Genomic DNA, 16,206 nt, shown 5'->3' with positions numbered 1-16,206 from the left:
CTCTTCCGTTATGTGGCTGGCTATCAAGAAGGCCAGTTTGTTAAGTGCAAGATTCTCGAGATGGGCCATTCATCGGAGGGACCTCTACAAGTTGGTTTATCTCTTCGTGCTTCAATTACTACGCGAAATAGCATGATCAAAACTTGTTAAGAAATATAAGTTTGTTTGCTATTATGACAGGCACACATTTGATATTTAAAAGTCCATACTAGTACCTGTCTATCTAATTTGCTTGACAACACTTTTTATGCTGAATTTTAGGGTTTCTTGTAGTAAGAGATATGAAAAGATTGAGGATATATATTCATCCTGACATGAATATTCAGGTACCTATCTTTAACCTGAATGCTTGACTTATTTTTATAAGGTGATTGTGTTCATGTATCATATCCCCATTTGAAAATGTTTATAGAAATATTTCTGATGTATTTGATCAAATAGTATTGACTTCAATCTAAATAGATGTTTATTTTATCCTATATACTAGTTCTTTACGCATGCTATGTATAGGTACAAGGATAAATTGACAATATAATAAATTTACAAAAGAAGATGAGTAGTAGCTCTAAATTTGAAACCATTATTTAAAAATTAACTATTTATGCAAATCTATTAATTTCACAGTATTGATTTATAAAAAAAGTCCAACAATTTAAAGCTATCCTTTAAAATGATCTGATTTCCTATTTTTGCAAACAAAGTTGTTATATCATTGAAAAAAATTTAAATTAAAAAGGGGCTCATTATAAATTCTAAAAGTTCTCCTCTCCGATGAACTTCTCTCTACCGTGTAGGGGTGAACAAAAATTTGATTCAATTGAAAAAATTAATCAAACCGATCTAATTTAAAATTTTAATTTGATTATTTCTGAATTTAAAAATTCGTTCTATTTTTTTCTAAAAAATTTAGTTATATCTGTTCGATTTTGGTTTTAAAATTTTTTATTTGGTGAAATCGAATAAATCAACATAAAAGACATGATAAATTTCTAATTAAGTGAATATATAAATCCCTAACTAATGGATAAATCTCTCATAATACTTGAAAATTTTAGTTATTTTGATTAATTCAATTTTTGACCAATTAGCCAATACTTTATTGGTTTGGTTTCTTTGATTTTTATTTGAAAATTCGATCGGTTCAGTTAGTTTAAAAAAATTTAGTTTGTTCGATTTTAGTTAATTTGATTCGGTTCAGTTTTAATCGAATGCTAGCCCTATTTCCATGAACCCTTTTTCTTCCACACAAACCTTTTGTCACCGTCGTTGCACACTCTACCATTGTCATAGGCGTCACTCAGACTTTTTGCCCCTCGATTACCTTTTGTCACCGTCGTTGCACACTCTACCATTGCCATAGGCGTCACTCATCATTGTTGCTAGTTGTTAGTCCACCCGACCTACTAGGATTTCTTGTCTAGCCGCAACTAGGACTTTTTGCTCCTTGGTCTATCCGACCTACTAGGACTTCCTACCTAACCGCAACTAGGACTTTCTGCCTGGTGTCTGGTCCTCTTAATTCAGACACGGGAGCACCCACTTCCTTTGTTTTTAAGGTTCAACCCACATGGTTAGATCTGGATTATGGCTCTTCCGGCGGTTAGTCCAGTGAAGAGTAACCTCGCTCTGATACCATTTGTTAGTTCCGATGGAATCAAAACATCTCTACAATGGCATGATATTGTCCACTTTGGGCCTAGCTCTCATGACTTTGTTCTTGAGCTCTCCCCAAAAGGCTCTTATGCCAATGGAGATATCTTCCATCTTTTTAAACTCATAATCTTTTCCATGTGTTTTAGATGTGGGACTATGTTTACACTCTTATAACCCAACACTAGCATCATTGTCGTTGTGTCATCGATACTCCACAGCAAAGACTCTTCGATTTAGGCAGAGTTTTCTTGCCTAATCTTTTTTTATTATCTTTCGTGCATAGTTAAACAATTTGGTTCCCTTTTGATTGATCTTTCTATTGATTCGGAACTCAACCAACAACCAAGAATTCCTTAGCTTTACTGAGTTACTATTTTTTTCGTATTATATGATATAAATCAATTACATGTAGTGCCTAAAATGTTATTTCATATGCTCTATTGATTCGAAACTCAACCAACAACCGAGAATTCTTTTGCTTTTCTGAGTTACTATTTTCTTTTGTATTATATGATATAAATCAATTACATGTTGTGCCTAAAATGTTATTTCATATGCGAATTACTACTATAAGTTAATTTGTTGCTTATGATAACAAAAAAGCAATAATTTTATTCGGTTAGAAAATAATAATATATTACATGCTTCTATATATTTTTATAAAATTAATTTATCTCTACAATGGTATGATATTATCCATTTTAGGTCTAAGCCCCATGCATCTTATAAACCGATGATCTTTTTCATATATTTTCAACGTGAGATTTTGATTGTATTCCAACATAAAAAGTTGTATAACTTCTCAACCAAATTAAAAAGAAGTGAATGTAACCCTATGCAACTTTAGTTTTATCATTCATAAAAGATATAAGATTATTTATATCAAAGTAATAATGAAATAACTCTTTATTTATAAAGATTTGGTTATGTAGTTTAAAAAGGGTTTTCGAGTCTTTTTGGGTGTGCATATATAAATTTCAATCAAATTGAGATGATTTTTTCTCACAGGATGGATTGCGGGTCATTCATCCTTATTCTTATGTGAGGTACTTTGATACAGGAGTGACGCATGAGGAGCCAAATTTTAACGGGTCATAACTTTTGACTCAAGTATCAGAACAAAACACGATCGTTTCAGAGATCTTTATTTGATACTAGAAGGAACTTGTACTGATCCACTTTCAGACCTATCATACATTGTTCAGTGTCTTTTTAGAGGTTTCGAATATATTTTTTACTATTTATAATAAATTTTATTTTTAAGGGTTTAGAGTATTTTTGATTTTTTTTTTTCAAATTAAGGTTTGGTTTAGAGCCTATTTATATGCATGTTTAACTATTTTTGATTAATTTTTTATTATTGAATAAATGTTTTTCGACAAAAACGCTAGAGAAAGTGTCATCGTGGCTTCTCTTCGTTGATCCAACTTTTCATGCGTATTTTTTCTACAATTCTCCTATAATCTTTCACCTCCAGAATAATCGCAATTCTATCCAAATTCTTTTGCACAATGCCCCTAGACATGCTCTTGTTAGCTTTTTTTTTTTCTTTACATTGAATTGGATTATCAGATCGATGAAGAAAGGCAGAGAATATCCCTAGGGCTAGGGATGAAAAAAATCCTACTTGGAGGATGGTGGTAGTGTATTGACAGGAATGTTGATGTAGATGCTGTGACCATGAGGATGATCACCAGAATGGTGCTTCATCCATTGATAATACATTTCTTGAATTGCAGCACAGTGAGGACATAGCTGATGGTGGCCCTGAGATTCTTGCACAGCCAGGAAAACATACTTCTGTTCTTCCTCTTCAGGTTTCTCTGGAAGAATCAGAGGATTCTGATGTAGATAATCCTGAGATTGTCACACACATGCCTGTAAAAACTAGAAAATTTTTAAAAACTACCAATTTGTATGCTTATTTTAATTTGGAAGAGTTTTGGAGATCATGTTATAATTTGTATGAATGGTTAACGAATGTTGGATGCTTCATATTGGTGCCAATATACAAGAATAAAAGAGACATTCAATAACTCTCACTCTGAAAACAAAAATCCACTAGAGAATTCATAGAAGCCACACCCACAATATGTTTACAATACAGCTCCATGGTTGCACTAAGTGCCCAATTTAGCATGTAAAAATAAAATGACTAGATGTGTGGCCTCTGCCCTGACAATTTGGTTGCTCATCCTGTTCTCCTATCCTTCGTCGTGTTGTTTCTATCGATCAACAAATGCTTCCCGCACCAGCTTATGCTCCTGTTACGAAAACTGGAGTTGTTGAGCTGCACTCGAAATGGCCAGTTTTCAACAAAGGGGAAGCACTTCTCATAGAAGAGGAATCATGGGACGACAGATTGATCTTTACATCTTGAGTTAGCAAAATATCCCTCTCGAGCATGTGGACCACATGCCCCATCTTAGGCCTCTTCTGCGCGTCGGGGTCGACACAGAGAAGGGCCACCAGAATCATCCTTTTTACTGCTTTGGGGCATGGCTTCTGAGGCATCCTACTATCCACTACTTCCTCAGATCGTTTAGCACCTACCATTGTCTTTAACCAATCAACCAAAGTAATCTGAGAAAGGCAAATATAGTTCCAATGTTAGCTAATTCCTATGAAGCAAAACAAAACTTAGCAAGTGTGCAAGCTAAAACTGACCTCTCCATTGGGTCTTGAGTAATCAACTGAAGATCTTCCGGATATGATCTCCATGATAAGTACTCCAAAGCTGTAAACATCACTTCTTTCGTTCAGCATGCCCGTGCTCGCATATTCTGGGGCGACATAGCTGTTATAGGCCGAGCAGTACATGTGGTTAACAACAAGTAGTTGAATTCCTGTTTGACAAGGTGTTGAACTCACCCAAATGTGCCCATAACACGAGTGGTAACGTAGCTCCTCTCGGAGCACAAGAGCTTTGCGAGCCCAAAATCAGACACTTTAGGATTCCAATTTCGATCGAGTAGTATGTTGCTAGACTTCACATCACGGTGTACAACCTTTGGCTCAAGGCCTTCATGGAGATAAGATAACCTGGCAGAAGATTGATAGATCTACAACTTGTGAAAGAAGATTGATAGATCTAAAAATCACATGATCAGAAGAATATATTGTAGGAAAATGCTTGCCTTCAAGACTTAGCTACTATACCAAGAACTCTTTCTTTCTAATGTTTAACAAGGACACTAGAAAGGTTCACAAAACATTGAAGGTTGTTTTGACAACATAAATCAGATGCTTAATATGAATTGAAAAGCAAGAATCATACCCTTTTGCAGTTCCAAGGATTATCTTCACCCTGAGGTCCCAGGTTAGGGGACTCACTTCCCCAATGTCTCCATGAAGCCACTCGTCGAGATTACCATTATCCAAGTACTCATACACAAGCATCCTGAAAACAAACATCAAATTGCTTCATCTGCTTCAGCGCAGATCAAATACGTTGGAATATTTCACATCATTGATTGAATACCTGTGCTCCCCTTCGACGCAGTAGCCAAGCAACCTCACTAGATTCTTGTGGCGGACACGCCCAATGGCATCTACTTCAACCTTGAACTCCCTTTCTGCTTGACCCCTGCAGTTTAACGAGTTAAATCTTCGACAGGCAGCGAAAAATATGTAATCCTACAAAATCTCAAGAGTAGAAGGAAAGATAACGTTATGCACCTGTTATTGAGCAAGTTCTTGATGGCAACGAGGGTGTTATCCGGCATCCTGCCGCGGTACACGATCCCGTAGCCACCCTCCCCTATCACATTCTCTTCGGCGAACCATCCGGTCGCCGCCTGCAGCTCCAGCAGCGTGTACCACCGCCCCCATCCCAGGTGCGAGACCTCCGGCACCAGGGGAGGACGGCGGTGTTCGGCCTTCCTGAGGTCGAGCAGGGACTCGAGGACGACGGCAGGGGGAGCAGGGAGGGGGATCTCGGATATGTCCTTCGAGACGGGAGGCGTGGGGTCGCTGAGGTGGAGCCGGAGTGGCTTCCGGCAGGAGACGGGGCAGGCTGGGAAACCGGAGGAGGGCAGGGAGCGCGAGCTCCGGCCTCGGCGGCGGGAGGAGAGGCAGAGGGAGAGGAGGAAGAAGAGGAGGACGACGGCAGCGCCGGCACAGGCGCCGAGGACAACCCAGAGCCTGAGACCGAAGACGGACGTCTTCTTCGACAGCTTGAGGTCGAAAATTCCACCACCGCTGAGGTCGCTCCAAAATGCCATCTTTCTCACAGTTCTCTCTTCAACTTTTCCAATCCTCTAGGCAGCTGCAATCAATGTGGCAGCGTGCATGGTTGCTGCCATAAGAACTTGTAGTGGACCGAACAGCAGTAGCAGTAACAGAGTATACGATTAGCAGACCAGTACATGCAAAGATGGTGGAAGAATTAAATTCTGCAGCGATGCTTCTTCATATGCTTCCTTATGTAGCAACGAAGCACCACATCCTGCCTTTGGACTCGACTTCATTGGCCATCAGACTGCTCAAATCTTTACTGCACCGAGGATGACTTGAAACCCAAGCAAAATGAACATTCTACTTTGTCGACAATACTCTCAGAGCATCAACCGGCTTTTTCGCAATCGATATGAAAGTAAAAGAGTTGTTGCAGAATGGAACATTTGCTCGTACTTTCAGGGATTGTGAGGGCAAACTGCAGACGAGGCTGTTCTAAGTAGCATGACAATTCAAGACTAAATAAAAGGATGGATTCATCTTTTATTGGAGAATGTAAAGGTTTCAGACATTATCATGCATCACAAGGTATAGAAACAAAATAATACAACATGCTGGTGCAGCTATCGTCAATAACCCTAATAGCACTCTCATTACATGGATACTTAGTATCACTGGAGACTTCCCTTCTCGACTTTAGGTGCAGTATAAGCTTTACTTCCGGATAAGAAGAACAACAGTATGTGCTGCAATACTTCTGTTTTCTCCGAGACTGTCGACCTTCTCGTGGGTTTTTGCTTTCAGATTTACAACTGAAGGGTGTGCTCCGAGAAGGTTACATAAATTTTCCCTAATAGCTTCCTTGTGTGGGCTTAGCTTTGGCCTTTGAAGAATTAAAGTAGCATCCAAATTCCCAAGCTCATAGCCAGCTTCATGCATCAATTTCACCTGTATTGAGATAGTATCAGTAATTTAGTAAAATTTTCAAATAGTTATTTGATTATTCGCGAAATGATTCGAGATAGATCTTATGCTGTAAAAATTTTGTTACAAGATAGATCTTTCTCGTAAGGAAAATAGGAGGTAGTTAGATGACTTCTAAAGGAGAGAGATGAGTCTAAAAGAATAAGAAAAACTTGAATGAACATAACTAACTTATGCAGTTCATCATCCAAACAAGCACAGTGAATATAAGTTTCTGCATATATAAAGTTGAAGCTCACAGTCCGGTCGGGAAGGTATGGGCACCCAATTTTATGGGACAAGTGTACTTTAAACCACTAATACCATAACTAAGATGGAAGGTTAACTCATTCAAAAGTAAAAAAATATGGAAGAAATGTGATAATTAAACCCATTCAAGCTTTGAAGAAGCCATGTTTTAGCAAAATTTCACAACATGAGTTTCAATTAAAGAATAAATAGAAGAGTCAAGTTAAGAATTAAGCATTAAAAAAACAGATGAGTTTTACTCAAGCTTTGATACATTCCATGTTAGAATTGAGATGTATGTATATGTACAATGATGTGGACACATGATGACGATAACCCTTCTCCCTGTGTTAAATTTTCTTCTATTCATGCTTATCAGTATATGAATATTGTTAACCATCTACTTGATCACTTCAAGCATTTCAATCATCATAAAGATCACCCTGACAGAGCTTAGAATATATCACAAAGATTTAGGATTTTTGAGAATTCCTTAGGAACATGAGATTAATGTTGTATTTACTTTGATAGATGCGAAAGAAAAAGAAAGAAATGAATTGTAAAACAACAACATCTCCATTTAATTCAAAGGAAATGAGAGAAGGATCAAAGAGGGAAGCTTGGTCAATCTTCCTATGTCTTATTTCCACCTAGATCGAACAAAAATGAAGGAAATGCGAAGTTGGCTTGCAAACTTCCCAAAATTTTAAACTTTTTATTTCCCTTCATGCAAGCATCCCTCCAAGTAAAGACTAATCAAGCAAATGAATTTTTTTCCTTTCCTTTTATTGATTTTCCTCGATTTAAAAACACTTCTTTTCTCTGTCAATTCGTCTCCAAATAAACATAAACGATTTAACAGAATGTATCTATGTTTTCAAACCTAAGAAATGGAATTCCAATTCCCATTTTAGCATTTAAAATTCAAATCTAAACATAGGAATTGAAGCAATGATTCTAAAGAATTGTTTTTCTGTCATGGAAGTATCATAAGGAAAAGAAAAGACGAAGAAAATAAAATAGAAAAAAGAACTCACAGCTTCTTTCACGAAGACCCAAGAAGCGGCGCCTCTCCACTTCGGGTCAGAGTCCGGAAAGATTTGACCGATGTCCGGAAGCCCCAACGCCCCCAAGATCGCATCGGTCACGCAGTGAAGCAACACGTCGCCTGAGATCACCACGAGAAAAACAGAACCTTTGAGTAAAAATAAACCTAAAACACTAGATATTCGACATACAAATACCTAATCTTCGCTAGATTTACCGTCAGAATGGGCCTCGCAACCACGATCGTGGGGAATGTCAATCCCTCCGATGATTAAAGGAAGGTTCGGCTCGAGACGGTGGAGGTCGAACCCGTGGCCTACTCGGAACGGAAGAGACGGGGGAGGCGAAGAGGAGACAGGTTTCGCGGCTTCCTGCTGCCCTACCTGGACGGAGGCGGCGACGGTCAGCGGCCGCAGATTCAACGGCGACGCCCGAGGCTGAATACGGAGGGAGCGGGGGAAAGGTGAGGCAAAGGGAGTAGAGAGAGAAGGTGAAGACCTGGCGGATTTGGGGGCGGCGACCGGCGAGGACAAGAAGGCGGTGGACGAAGCCATGGCCACTCAGGAGAAGATGGAACTGCGCGACTGCGACGAATTAGAGGATCCAAGGGCTTATAATACGTTGGCCTTCGTTGACAATGGAATAATACACGACTGTGTACCTGATTGTAAGTCGTCAGACTAGTGGGATCCACCAATTTTCGAACGTCTGGCCTACCAGTAGACCAATGGTGAGCCAGGTAAAACGATGTGATTCAGAAGCATTTGTTGTTTGTTTATTTGCTTCAATTGTGGAGAGCGCCGTAGAGGACCAAGCACTGCGAACGTCTTGCGACGCTGTTGTGTGTTTGAGGCGAGGACCGATGGCCAAACATTTGCACGGCGTGAATATAGTTGGGAATCTAGAAGGGATCGGAATCCAACCACGGGTTCGATATTTGCCTTCCAGTATCTGATTTGGATCCAACCACAATACTTGGAAACATCAGAAGCGCATTTCGCATCATATTTGCCTTCCAGTATCTGATTTGGAATCTAAAGAAGACGAACCATGTTAATGTTCAATATTTGGAAACATCAGAAGCATCTGCATTTCGCATCATGCTACAGCATCAATCTACAATGGTCGACCGACAATAAGAAAGAGAGGATTGACGTTAGAGGAGAGGAGAGAGGAGAGGAGGCTAAATCGTATAGTGTAGTCGGTGGATATATGATATGTTTAATGTAACAGTCAATCAAATTTTATGAAAATTTATGATCTATCATTTATTTCATGCATCTTTTTGTCTGTGTACCTAAATTTACTTCCTTTCATATTCGCGGAATCGACTCAAGAGGCGGTTGAGAAAATAGTCTTCTAGAAGATTCAAATTTTTTGCTTTTAATTGTATTTTTCTATTTTCTATTTGTGTCTATTTAATTATCTTGTCTGAACTAGAGAGAGTGAATAGCTTCAATCGTGTCGATAGATTGCATAGTAGAAACTTAAAACAAACTTGATGTCCAATGGAAAATGCTAATACGTTTGATTTTACTTGGTTCATTACCTCCCAAAATAACTACATCCAAGGCCTAGTGCTAACAACTGTTCTACTATTCTTCTCCTTCTTGAATATCTTCTGAAAATGGAGAAATTTCTTATAATCTGATTTCACAATAAATACAAGCAATACAAGTATACAGATAAAAGTGAAAAGCAAAAACAACTTTATACAATGATCTTGACTTTGCTTTTTCTTTTGTCACTTTGGAATGTCTCTTGGTAGTGGGAAATGCAGCAACACTTTATCTCCAATCTTTCAAAAATCAGCATCTTCAAATGACCTCGAAATCCTCTTTTATAGGGTCGCATTCGGGTTGATTTTCGCCTAGCAATCGATTGCTAGCATCTAGTCAAACTGGTCAATCGATTTGGGAAGCTTCTGTTTGTCTGACACTGTCTTCTAATTGATTGTTGTCACCAAGCAATCGATTGATAGCCTCCAATTGAACTAACCAATCGATTGATAGTGTAGTAAACCCCACTTAAACCCCGATTTCAAAGCTTAGGATTTATCAATCGATTATTCTTAATCTTAACCTATCAGAACTTCTCTTATGACAAACATTCGATCTTCCTTGACTTGTTTAAACTTTTGCACTCATATCGTATATGATCCTTCATGACTGACTGATCAACCATGATCCACTTGACTTTCGTCTTGTCAATTCTTTGTTGGACTTTCAATCACTAAGTGATTAGTTAATCGTGACTCACTTCAATCAACCTTGACTTACTTAACTCTTCCCATTTCATGTCAACTTGTTAGTACCGATGGAATCAATATATTTCCACAATGGTATGTATTGCATTTTGTTCCCTCATGATTTGATTTTTGAACTCAACCCAAAAGACCTCGTACCAATGGAGATATCTTTCATCTTATAAACTTATAATCTTCTCTATGTATTTTCAATTTGGAGCTTTGATTGTAATCTCAATAATCCTTCTCCTCAAATGAAGGATCACCATACACCAATTGAGGCTACCATACAACAAGCTCAAGAAGACTCGATTTGGATTTAAATATTTGATCAATATATTAGTTAGTTGAGCAAGAGTCAAGTAGGTAAATATGGACTAGAGAAATAGAAAAAGGATATAAAATGGCATGATAAAAAATACTATTCATTAATAACTTAATCTTAAACATCAACTAAATAATTATTTAAATATATCTAAAATGATATAAAAGAAAAAAAAATTCTAACATAATAGATTTAAAATTTTAAAAATTTTAAAGTGACTCAAAATTTAAAATATAAAAGATGGAAATTATCCAAAAAAATTTAAATATTAAAAAACTTAAAAATTATCAAAAATAATAATAAAAATCTTCGGATCTTTATGTATCAATCACCTCGGGTTGAAAAGAACTCATCCTTAAGTTCATAATAGTATCAGATGATAGCTCAAGAAGAAGATCATCTAATATCAACTTGATAAAATCTTTTAATATTTGTTACACTTCTACTGATAAATCAGAATCTATAACTATTAACTATTGCAATGTTATTACAAGTGGTAGTAAAACAGGTTATAAAGAATCAACAAATCTATGACTATTGCAATTCATGTTCTTGCATTTCGGCAGTAAAATATGGTTGTAAAGAATCAGGGTCAAATCTACAATGACTATTGCATTATCAGGCAATACTTTTCCTCTGACAATCAGAAAATATGCGCTCCTTTACCCTGAGGTTGGAGGAAACTTCATCTCTACTAGGATTATCATTGCATCTATGATAGCATTGCTTGCTAGTAAAACATGTTATAAAGAATCACCACGTGATCAGGCCGAGCACTTAAAGGAGGAAGTACAGGGTCCAGAGAAAATTCCATCCCTGATATCTGGCACATCTGGTCTGGGCAAGCTCCTGACAGAATCTCTTAGCAACGCCATCTTGCACATTCCTTACAACATTGATACACATCCAGCTATTCACTCTCCTGCCAGTTACCATTTTCTTGTTCATCATGTTCCACCAGCCAACTCTTGGTAGGCAATTCTTCTCTCTGCCAGTATCATGATACTTAAGCCAAGGGGCAGGCAGTACTCGGGCCTCAACTGATGCAAGCTTCTCACTAATGATCCCAAATTCTCTAGCAAAAGGATCTTCATGATATGCATTGTGGTTAACTATCTGTAAGATGTCCAGCTCCCTGTCATGAGGCCATTGGCATGTCACCTTTAAGAGTGCAGTAATTTGTCTCTTGTTCAACCTCTTAGAATATTTTTGACCTTCCACAATTTCACAAACCTCCAACCTGAAAGCACGGCCAATTTCTGCGCATCTTCCCACGGTGAGTGACTTCAACCTTCACACCTCTCAAGGGTCAAGGCCTTCTTGATCTTCACACGATCAGCATCAGAAAGAGGTTTTGATTGGACATCCCTATTAAGACGCGATCAAAAGATAAGACAGCATTGTACATGCTGTTCCGAGCTATTAATGAGTCGGGCTTTGAGAAGATTGCGAATGCAACAACTTCAAAAGAAGCGTGGGACATCTTAGAGACTGTGTACAAAGGAGCCGACCGAGTTAAACAAGTTCGCCTTCAAACTCTTCGCAACGAGTTGGAAGGCATGAAGATGAAGGAGTCGGAAGGTGTGTCCGATTACATCACACGTGTTCAAACTGTGGTGAATCAACTCAACCGAGACGGAGAAAAGTTGTCCGATGCGCGGGTCGTGGAGAAAATTCTGAGGTCGTTAACCGACAGTTTCGAGAATGTGGTATGTGCCATAGAAGAGTCAAAGGATCTAGCAAAGTTCACGATCGATGAGCTTGCTGGTTCCCTAATGGCACATGAATACCGGAAGAAGAAGAAGAAGGAGGAGACACTTGAGCAGGCACTTCAAACCAAAGCATCGATCAATGGCGAGAAGATATTCCATTCTCAAAACTTTCGAGGTAGATGGCGTGGCCGTGGTGATCGAGGAAATAGTCGCGGTGGGAGAAGCCGCGGCCAAGAAAGATATCATGAGGAGAAGGGGCAATCAAACCAACAGAACTGGCGTGGAAGAGGACGCGGTCGTGGGAGAGGCGGTCGGTCAAATTATTCCAACATCGAGTGCTACAAGTGTGGCAAATATGGTCACTATGCGAAGGATTGCAATTCTGATAAATGTTACAATTGTGGAAAGGTGGGGCATTTTGCAAAAGAATGTCGAGTCGAGGAAAAAGTGGAAGAGACAACCAACCTAGCCATGGAAGATGAAGTGAAAGAAGGTATTCTCTTAATGGCATATGACAAAGTCAACACCGACAACAACACAGAGTGGTACCTCGACACGGCTGCAAGCAACCATATGTGCGGGCATGAGCATTATTTCAAAGAGATGCGAAAGGTTGAAGCTGTATCTGTATCATTTGGAGATGGCTCGAAGGTTGAGGTCAAAGGCCAAGGTACGATTTATTATTTACAAAAAGATGGTTTAGTTGGGTCAATCCAAGATGTGTATTACATACCAGACCTCAAGAGCAACATTTTAAGTATGGGGCAACTTATGGAGAAAGGTTATTCGGTTTTTATGAAAGACCGGATATTACTATTGAAAGACAAGCAAGGGCGTTTAGTCGCTCAAGTTGAAATGGGGAGAAATCGGATGTACAAACTGAATTTGAGAAGTGTACGAGAAAGATGTTTGCAAGTCAACATAGAAGACAAGGCGTCACTATGGCATCTCCGTTTTGGTCACCTACATCATGAAGGCCTAAACAAGTTGGCAAAGAAGAACATGGTGCACGGACTACCAGACATGCAATACGAGGGAAAATTTTGTGAAGAATGTGTGCTTGGAAAGCATGCGAGAATGCCATTTCAAAAGAAGGCAGAATATCGGGCTAAGCAACCTCTCGAGTTGATTCATTCCGACATATGTGGACCAATCACCCCTGAATCTTTCAGCGGCAAAAGGTATTTCATTTCTTTTATTGATGATTTCTCACAAAAAACTTGGGTTTATTTTCTGAAAGAAAAATCTGAGGCGTTTGAGGTGTTCAAAAAATTCAAAGTGCTGGTGGAAAAGGCAACCGGTAGACACATCAAATCTGTACGATCCGATAGAGGTGGCGAGTACACTTCAACGGCTTTCATGGAGTATTGTGAGGAGCAAGGCATAAGGCGATTTCTGACCGCACCGTACTCTCCACAACAAAACGGGGTGGCCGAGAGGAAGAATAGGACCATTCTCGACATGGTTCGGTCAATGCTCAAGAGCAAGAAAATGCCAAAGGAATTTTGGGCGGAAGCCGTGCAATGCGCTGTCTATATTCAAAATCGGTGCCCACATGCAAAGTTGTATGATCAAACGCCACAAGAGACATGGAGCGGACAAAAACCAACAGTTTCTCATCTCAAAGTATTCGGCAGTTTGGCCTACGCACACGTGCCGGATCAGCGAAGAACAAAGCTTGAAGACAAAAGCAAGAGATATATTTTTATTGGGTATGATGAGAAAACAAAAGGATACAAGCTATTCGACCCGATAAGCAAGAAGATTCTAGTGAGTCGTGATGTACGAGTTCATGAAGCAGATGAATGGGATTGGAATAAAGAAACAGAGGGTATCATCGAAGTTGGAGAATCATCAACTGCTATACCAACAGCCATACCAAAAAATTCTGAAACTATTGATAATGAAGATGAACCACGACAGCCCAAAATGCGAAGTTTACAAGATCTGTATGATTCGACAAATGAGGTACACCTTATGTCTTTTGGTGGATTCTGAGAATATAAGTTTTGAACAGGCAGTGCGAGACAAGAAATGGCAAGCTGCTATGGACGAAGAGATTAAAGCAATAAATCGCAACAACACATGGGAGTTAGCAGAATTACCGAAAGGAACTCAGCCCATTGGTGTCAAATGGGTGTTTAAGAGAAAGATGAATGCTCAAGGGGAGATAGAACGATACAAGGCGAGACTTGTAGCAAAGGGATACAAGCAAAAGGCAGGAATCGACTATGAGGAGGTGTTTGCTCCCGTTGCAAGAATGGAGACAATCAGATTGCTCATTTCACAAGCGGCTCAATGCAAATGGCCGATATTACAAATGGATGTCAAGTCGGCATTCTTGAATGGTGTGCTTGAAGAAGAAGTTTATATTGAACAACCACCCGGGTACATGAAAATAGGAGAAGAAAAGAAGGTGTTGAAATTGAAGAAGGCACTTTACGGATTGAAGCAAGCACCGTGGGCGTGGAATACTCGTATCGATGCATACTTCAAGGAGAACGAGTTCGAGCAATGTCCCTACGAACATGCCCTTTATGTGAAGAAGAATGGAGGTAATATGTTATTTGTTGCTCTTTATGTTGATGATCTCATTTTTATGGGGAATAATAGTGAAATGCTACAAAAGTTCAAGAGCACAATGACACGGGAGTTCGAGATGACAGATTTGGGCTTGATGAAGTTTTTCCTTGGTCTGGAGGTAAGACAAGGAAAGACGGGTATCTTTGTATCCCAGGAGGCATATGCAAAGGAGATTTTGAAGAAGTACAAGATGGAGTCTTGCAATCCGGTTTCAACACCAATGGAACCAGGAGCAAAACTCTCCAAGTTTGATGGAGGAGAACGAGTCGACGCAAGCAAATACCGAAGTTTAGTGGGAAGCCTTCGCTATCTCACATGTACAAGGCCGGACCTTGCATTAAGTGTCGGCATTGTAAGTCGGTTCATGGAGGAGCCAGTTCATTCACATTGGAAGGCGTTGAAGCGAATCCTACGGTACATCAAAGGAACAGTGTCACTTGGGTTATTCTATACAAATGCGGCAGATTACAAGTTGGTCGGGTACTCCGACAGCGATTGGTGCGGAGACTTGGACGATCGAAAAAGCACATCGGGTTATGTGTTTTTTATGGGTGACACGGCGTTTACCTGGCTTTCAAAGAAGCAACCGATCGTGACACTCTCGACATGTGAAGCTAAATATGTGGCAGCATCTTTATGTGTACGTCATGCGATATGGCTCAGAAATTTATTGGGGAACTTGGAGCAACAACAACTTGGTGCGACTGTAATACGAGTTGACAACAAATCAGCAATTGAGTTGAGCAAAAATCTGGTGTATCATGAGAGAAGCAAGCATATTGACGTTCGTTTTCACTTCATCCAAGATCAAGTGAAGGAAGGAAGTGTGGAATTAGTGCACGTGGCAAGTCGGGACCAAGTAGCAGATATCTTCACGAAACCGCTACCGATGATACTTCTCGACAACTGCAAAAGACTGATTGGCATGAAAGATGGCAGAAGCATTTAAGTTTATGGGAGTATTGTTGAATAAACATTAAATGTCCATTTTCTTTAGTTATTTCAGCAGTTTTAGGAATATGAAACGTCAAGAGTCAAAATTACTCTTAGATAATGGTTTTTAATTGCCTATAGTTAAGTTTATTTCAGTTTTAAAAGGATAGACTACATCCTATAAATAAGTCAATTGTATTGCTTGTAAGAATATAGATATAGAATAGAAGAAGAAAAGCCTCTCTTCTAAATTTTTCTCCACAAGTTTTCCTTTTCTCCACAAGTCCACATAGTTTGATAATCATCCAATTATCTTTCTA

The 16,206-nt window shown here is 39.1% G+C and overlaps 3 protein-coding genes across 3 annotated transcripts; 1 reads left to right on the top strand and 2 right to left on the bottom strand.

Annotated features, from left to right (window-relative positions):
• Positions 1-3,822: 3,822 nt before the first annotated feature.
• LOC141833185 (putative serine/threonine-protein kinase At1g01540) lies at positions 3,823-5,876 on the bottom strand. Its single transcript, XM_074720571.1, has 6 exons — positions 5,332-5,876; positions 5,135-5,239; positions 4,931-5,053; positions 4,525-4,695; positions 4,321-4,450; positions 3,823-4,236 (listed from the first exon to the last, which is right to left on the bottom strand). The coding sequence occupies exons 1-6, from the start codon at positions 5,874-5,876 to the stop codon at positions 3,910-3,912; spliced, it is 1,401 nt and encodes a 466-aa protein (XP_074576672.1). The 3' UTR covers positions 3,823-3,909.
• A 472-nt stretch (positions 5,877-6,348) lies between these two features.
• LOC141833333 (2-C-methyl-D-erythritol 2,4-cyclodiphosphate synthase, chloroplastic-like) lies at positions 6,349-8,669 on the bottom strand. The gene is made up of 3 exons (XM_074720750.1): positions 8,306-8,669; positions 8,079-8,209; positions 6,349-6,777 (listed from the first exon to the last, which is right to left on the bottom strand). The coding sequence occupies exons 1-3, from the start codon at positions 8,640-8,642 to the stop codon at positions 6,544-6,546; spliced, it is 702 nt and encodes a 233-aa protein (XP_074576851.1). The 5' UTR covers positions 8,643-8,669; the 3' UTR covers positions 6,349-6,543.
• A 3,395-nt stretch (positions 8,670-12,064) lies between these two features.
• LOC141833998 (uncharacterized) lies at positions 12,065-13,169 on the top strand. Its single transcript, XM_074721466.1, has 2 exons — positions 12,065-13,040; positions 13,129-13,169. The coding sequence occupies exons 1-2, from the start codon at positions 12,065-12,067 to the stop codon at positions 13,167-13,169; spliced, it is 1,017 nt and encodes a 338-aa protein (XP_074577567.1).
• The last annotated feature ends 3,037 nt before the right edge of the window (positions 13,170-16,206 follow it).

Source organism: Curcuma longa, chromosome 8, assembly GCF_044706935.1.
Source record: "Curcuma longa cultivar G26 ecotype Majalengka, Jawa Barat chromosome 8, ITB_CL_G26_1.1, whole genome shotgun sequence".
NCBI lineage: Eukaryota > Viridiplantae > Streptophyta > Magnoliopsida > Zingiberales > Zingiberaceae > Curcuma > Curcuma longa.
Note: the sequence above shows the minus strand (reverse complement) of the source record. Positions and strands in the feature narration are given on the sequence as shown.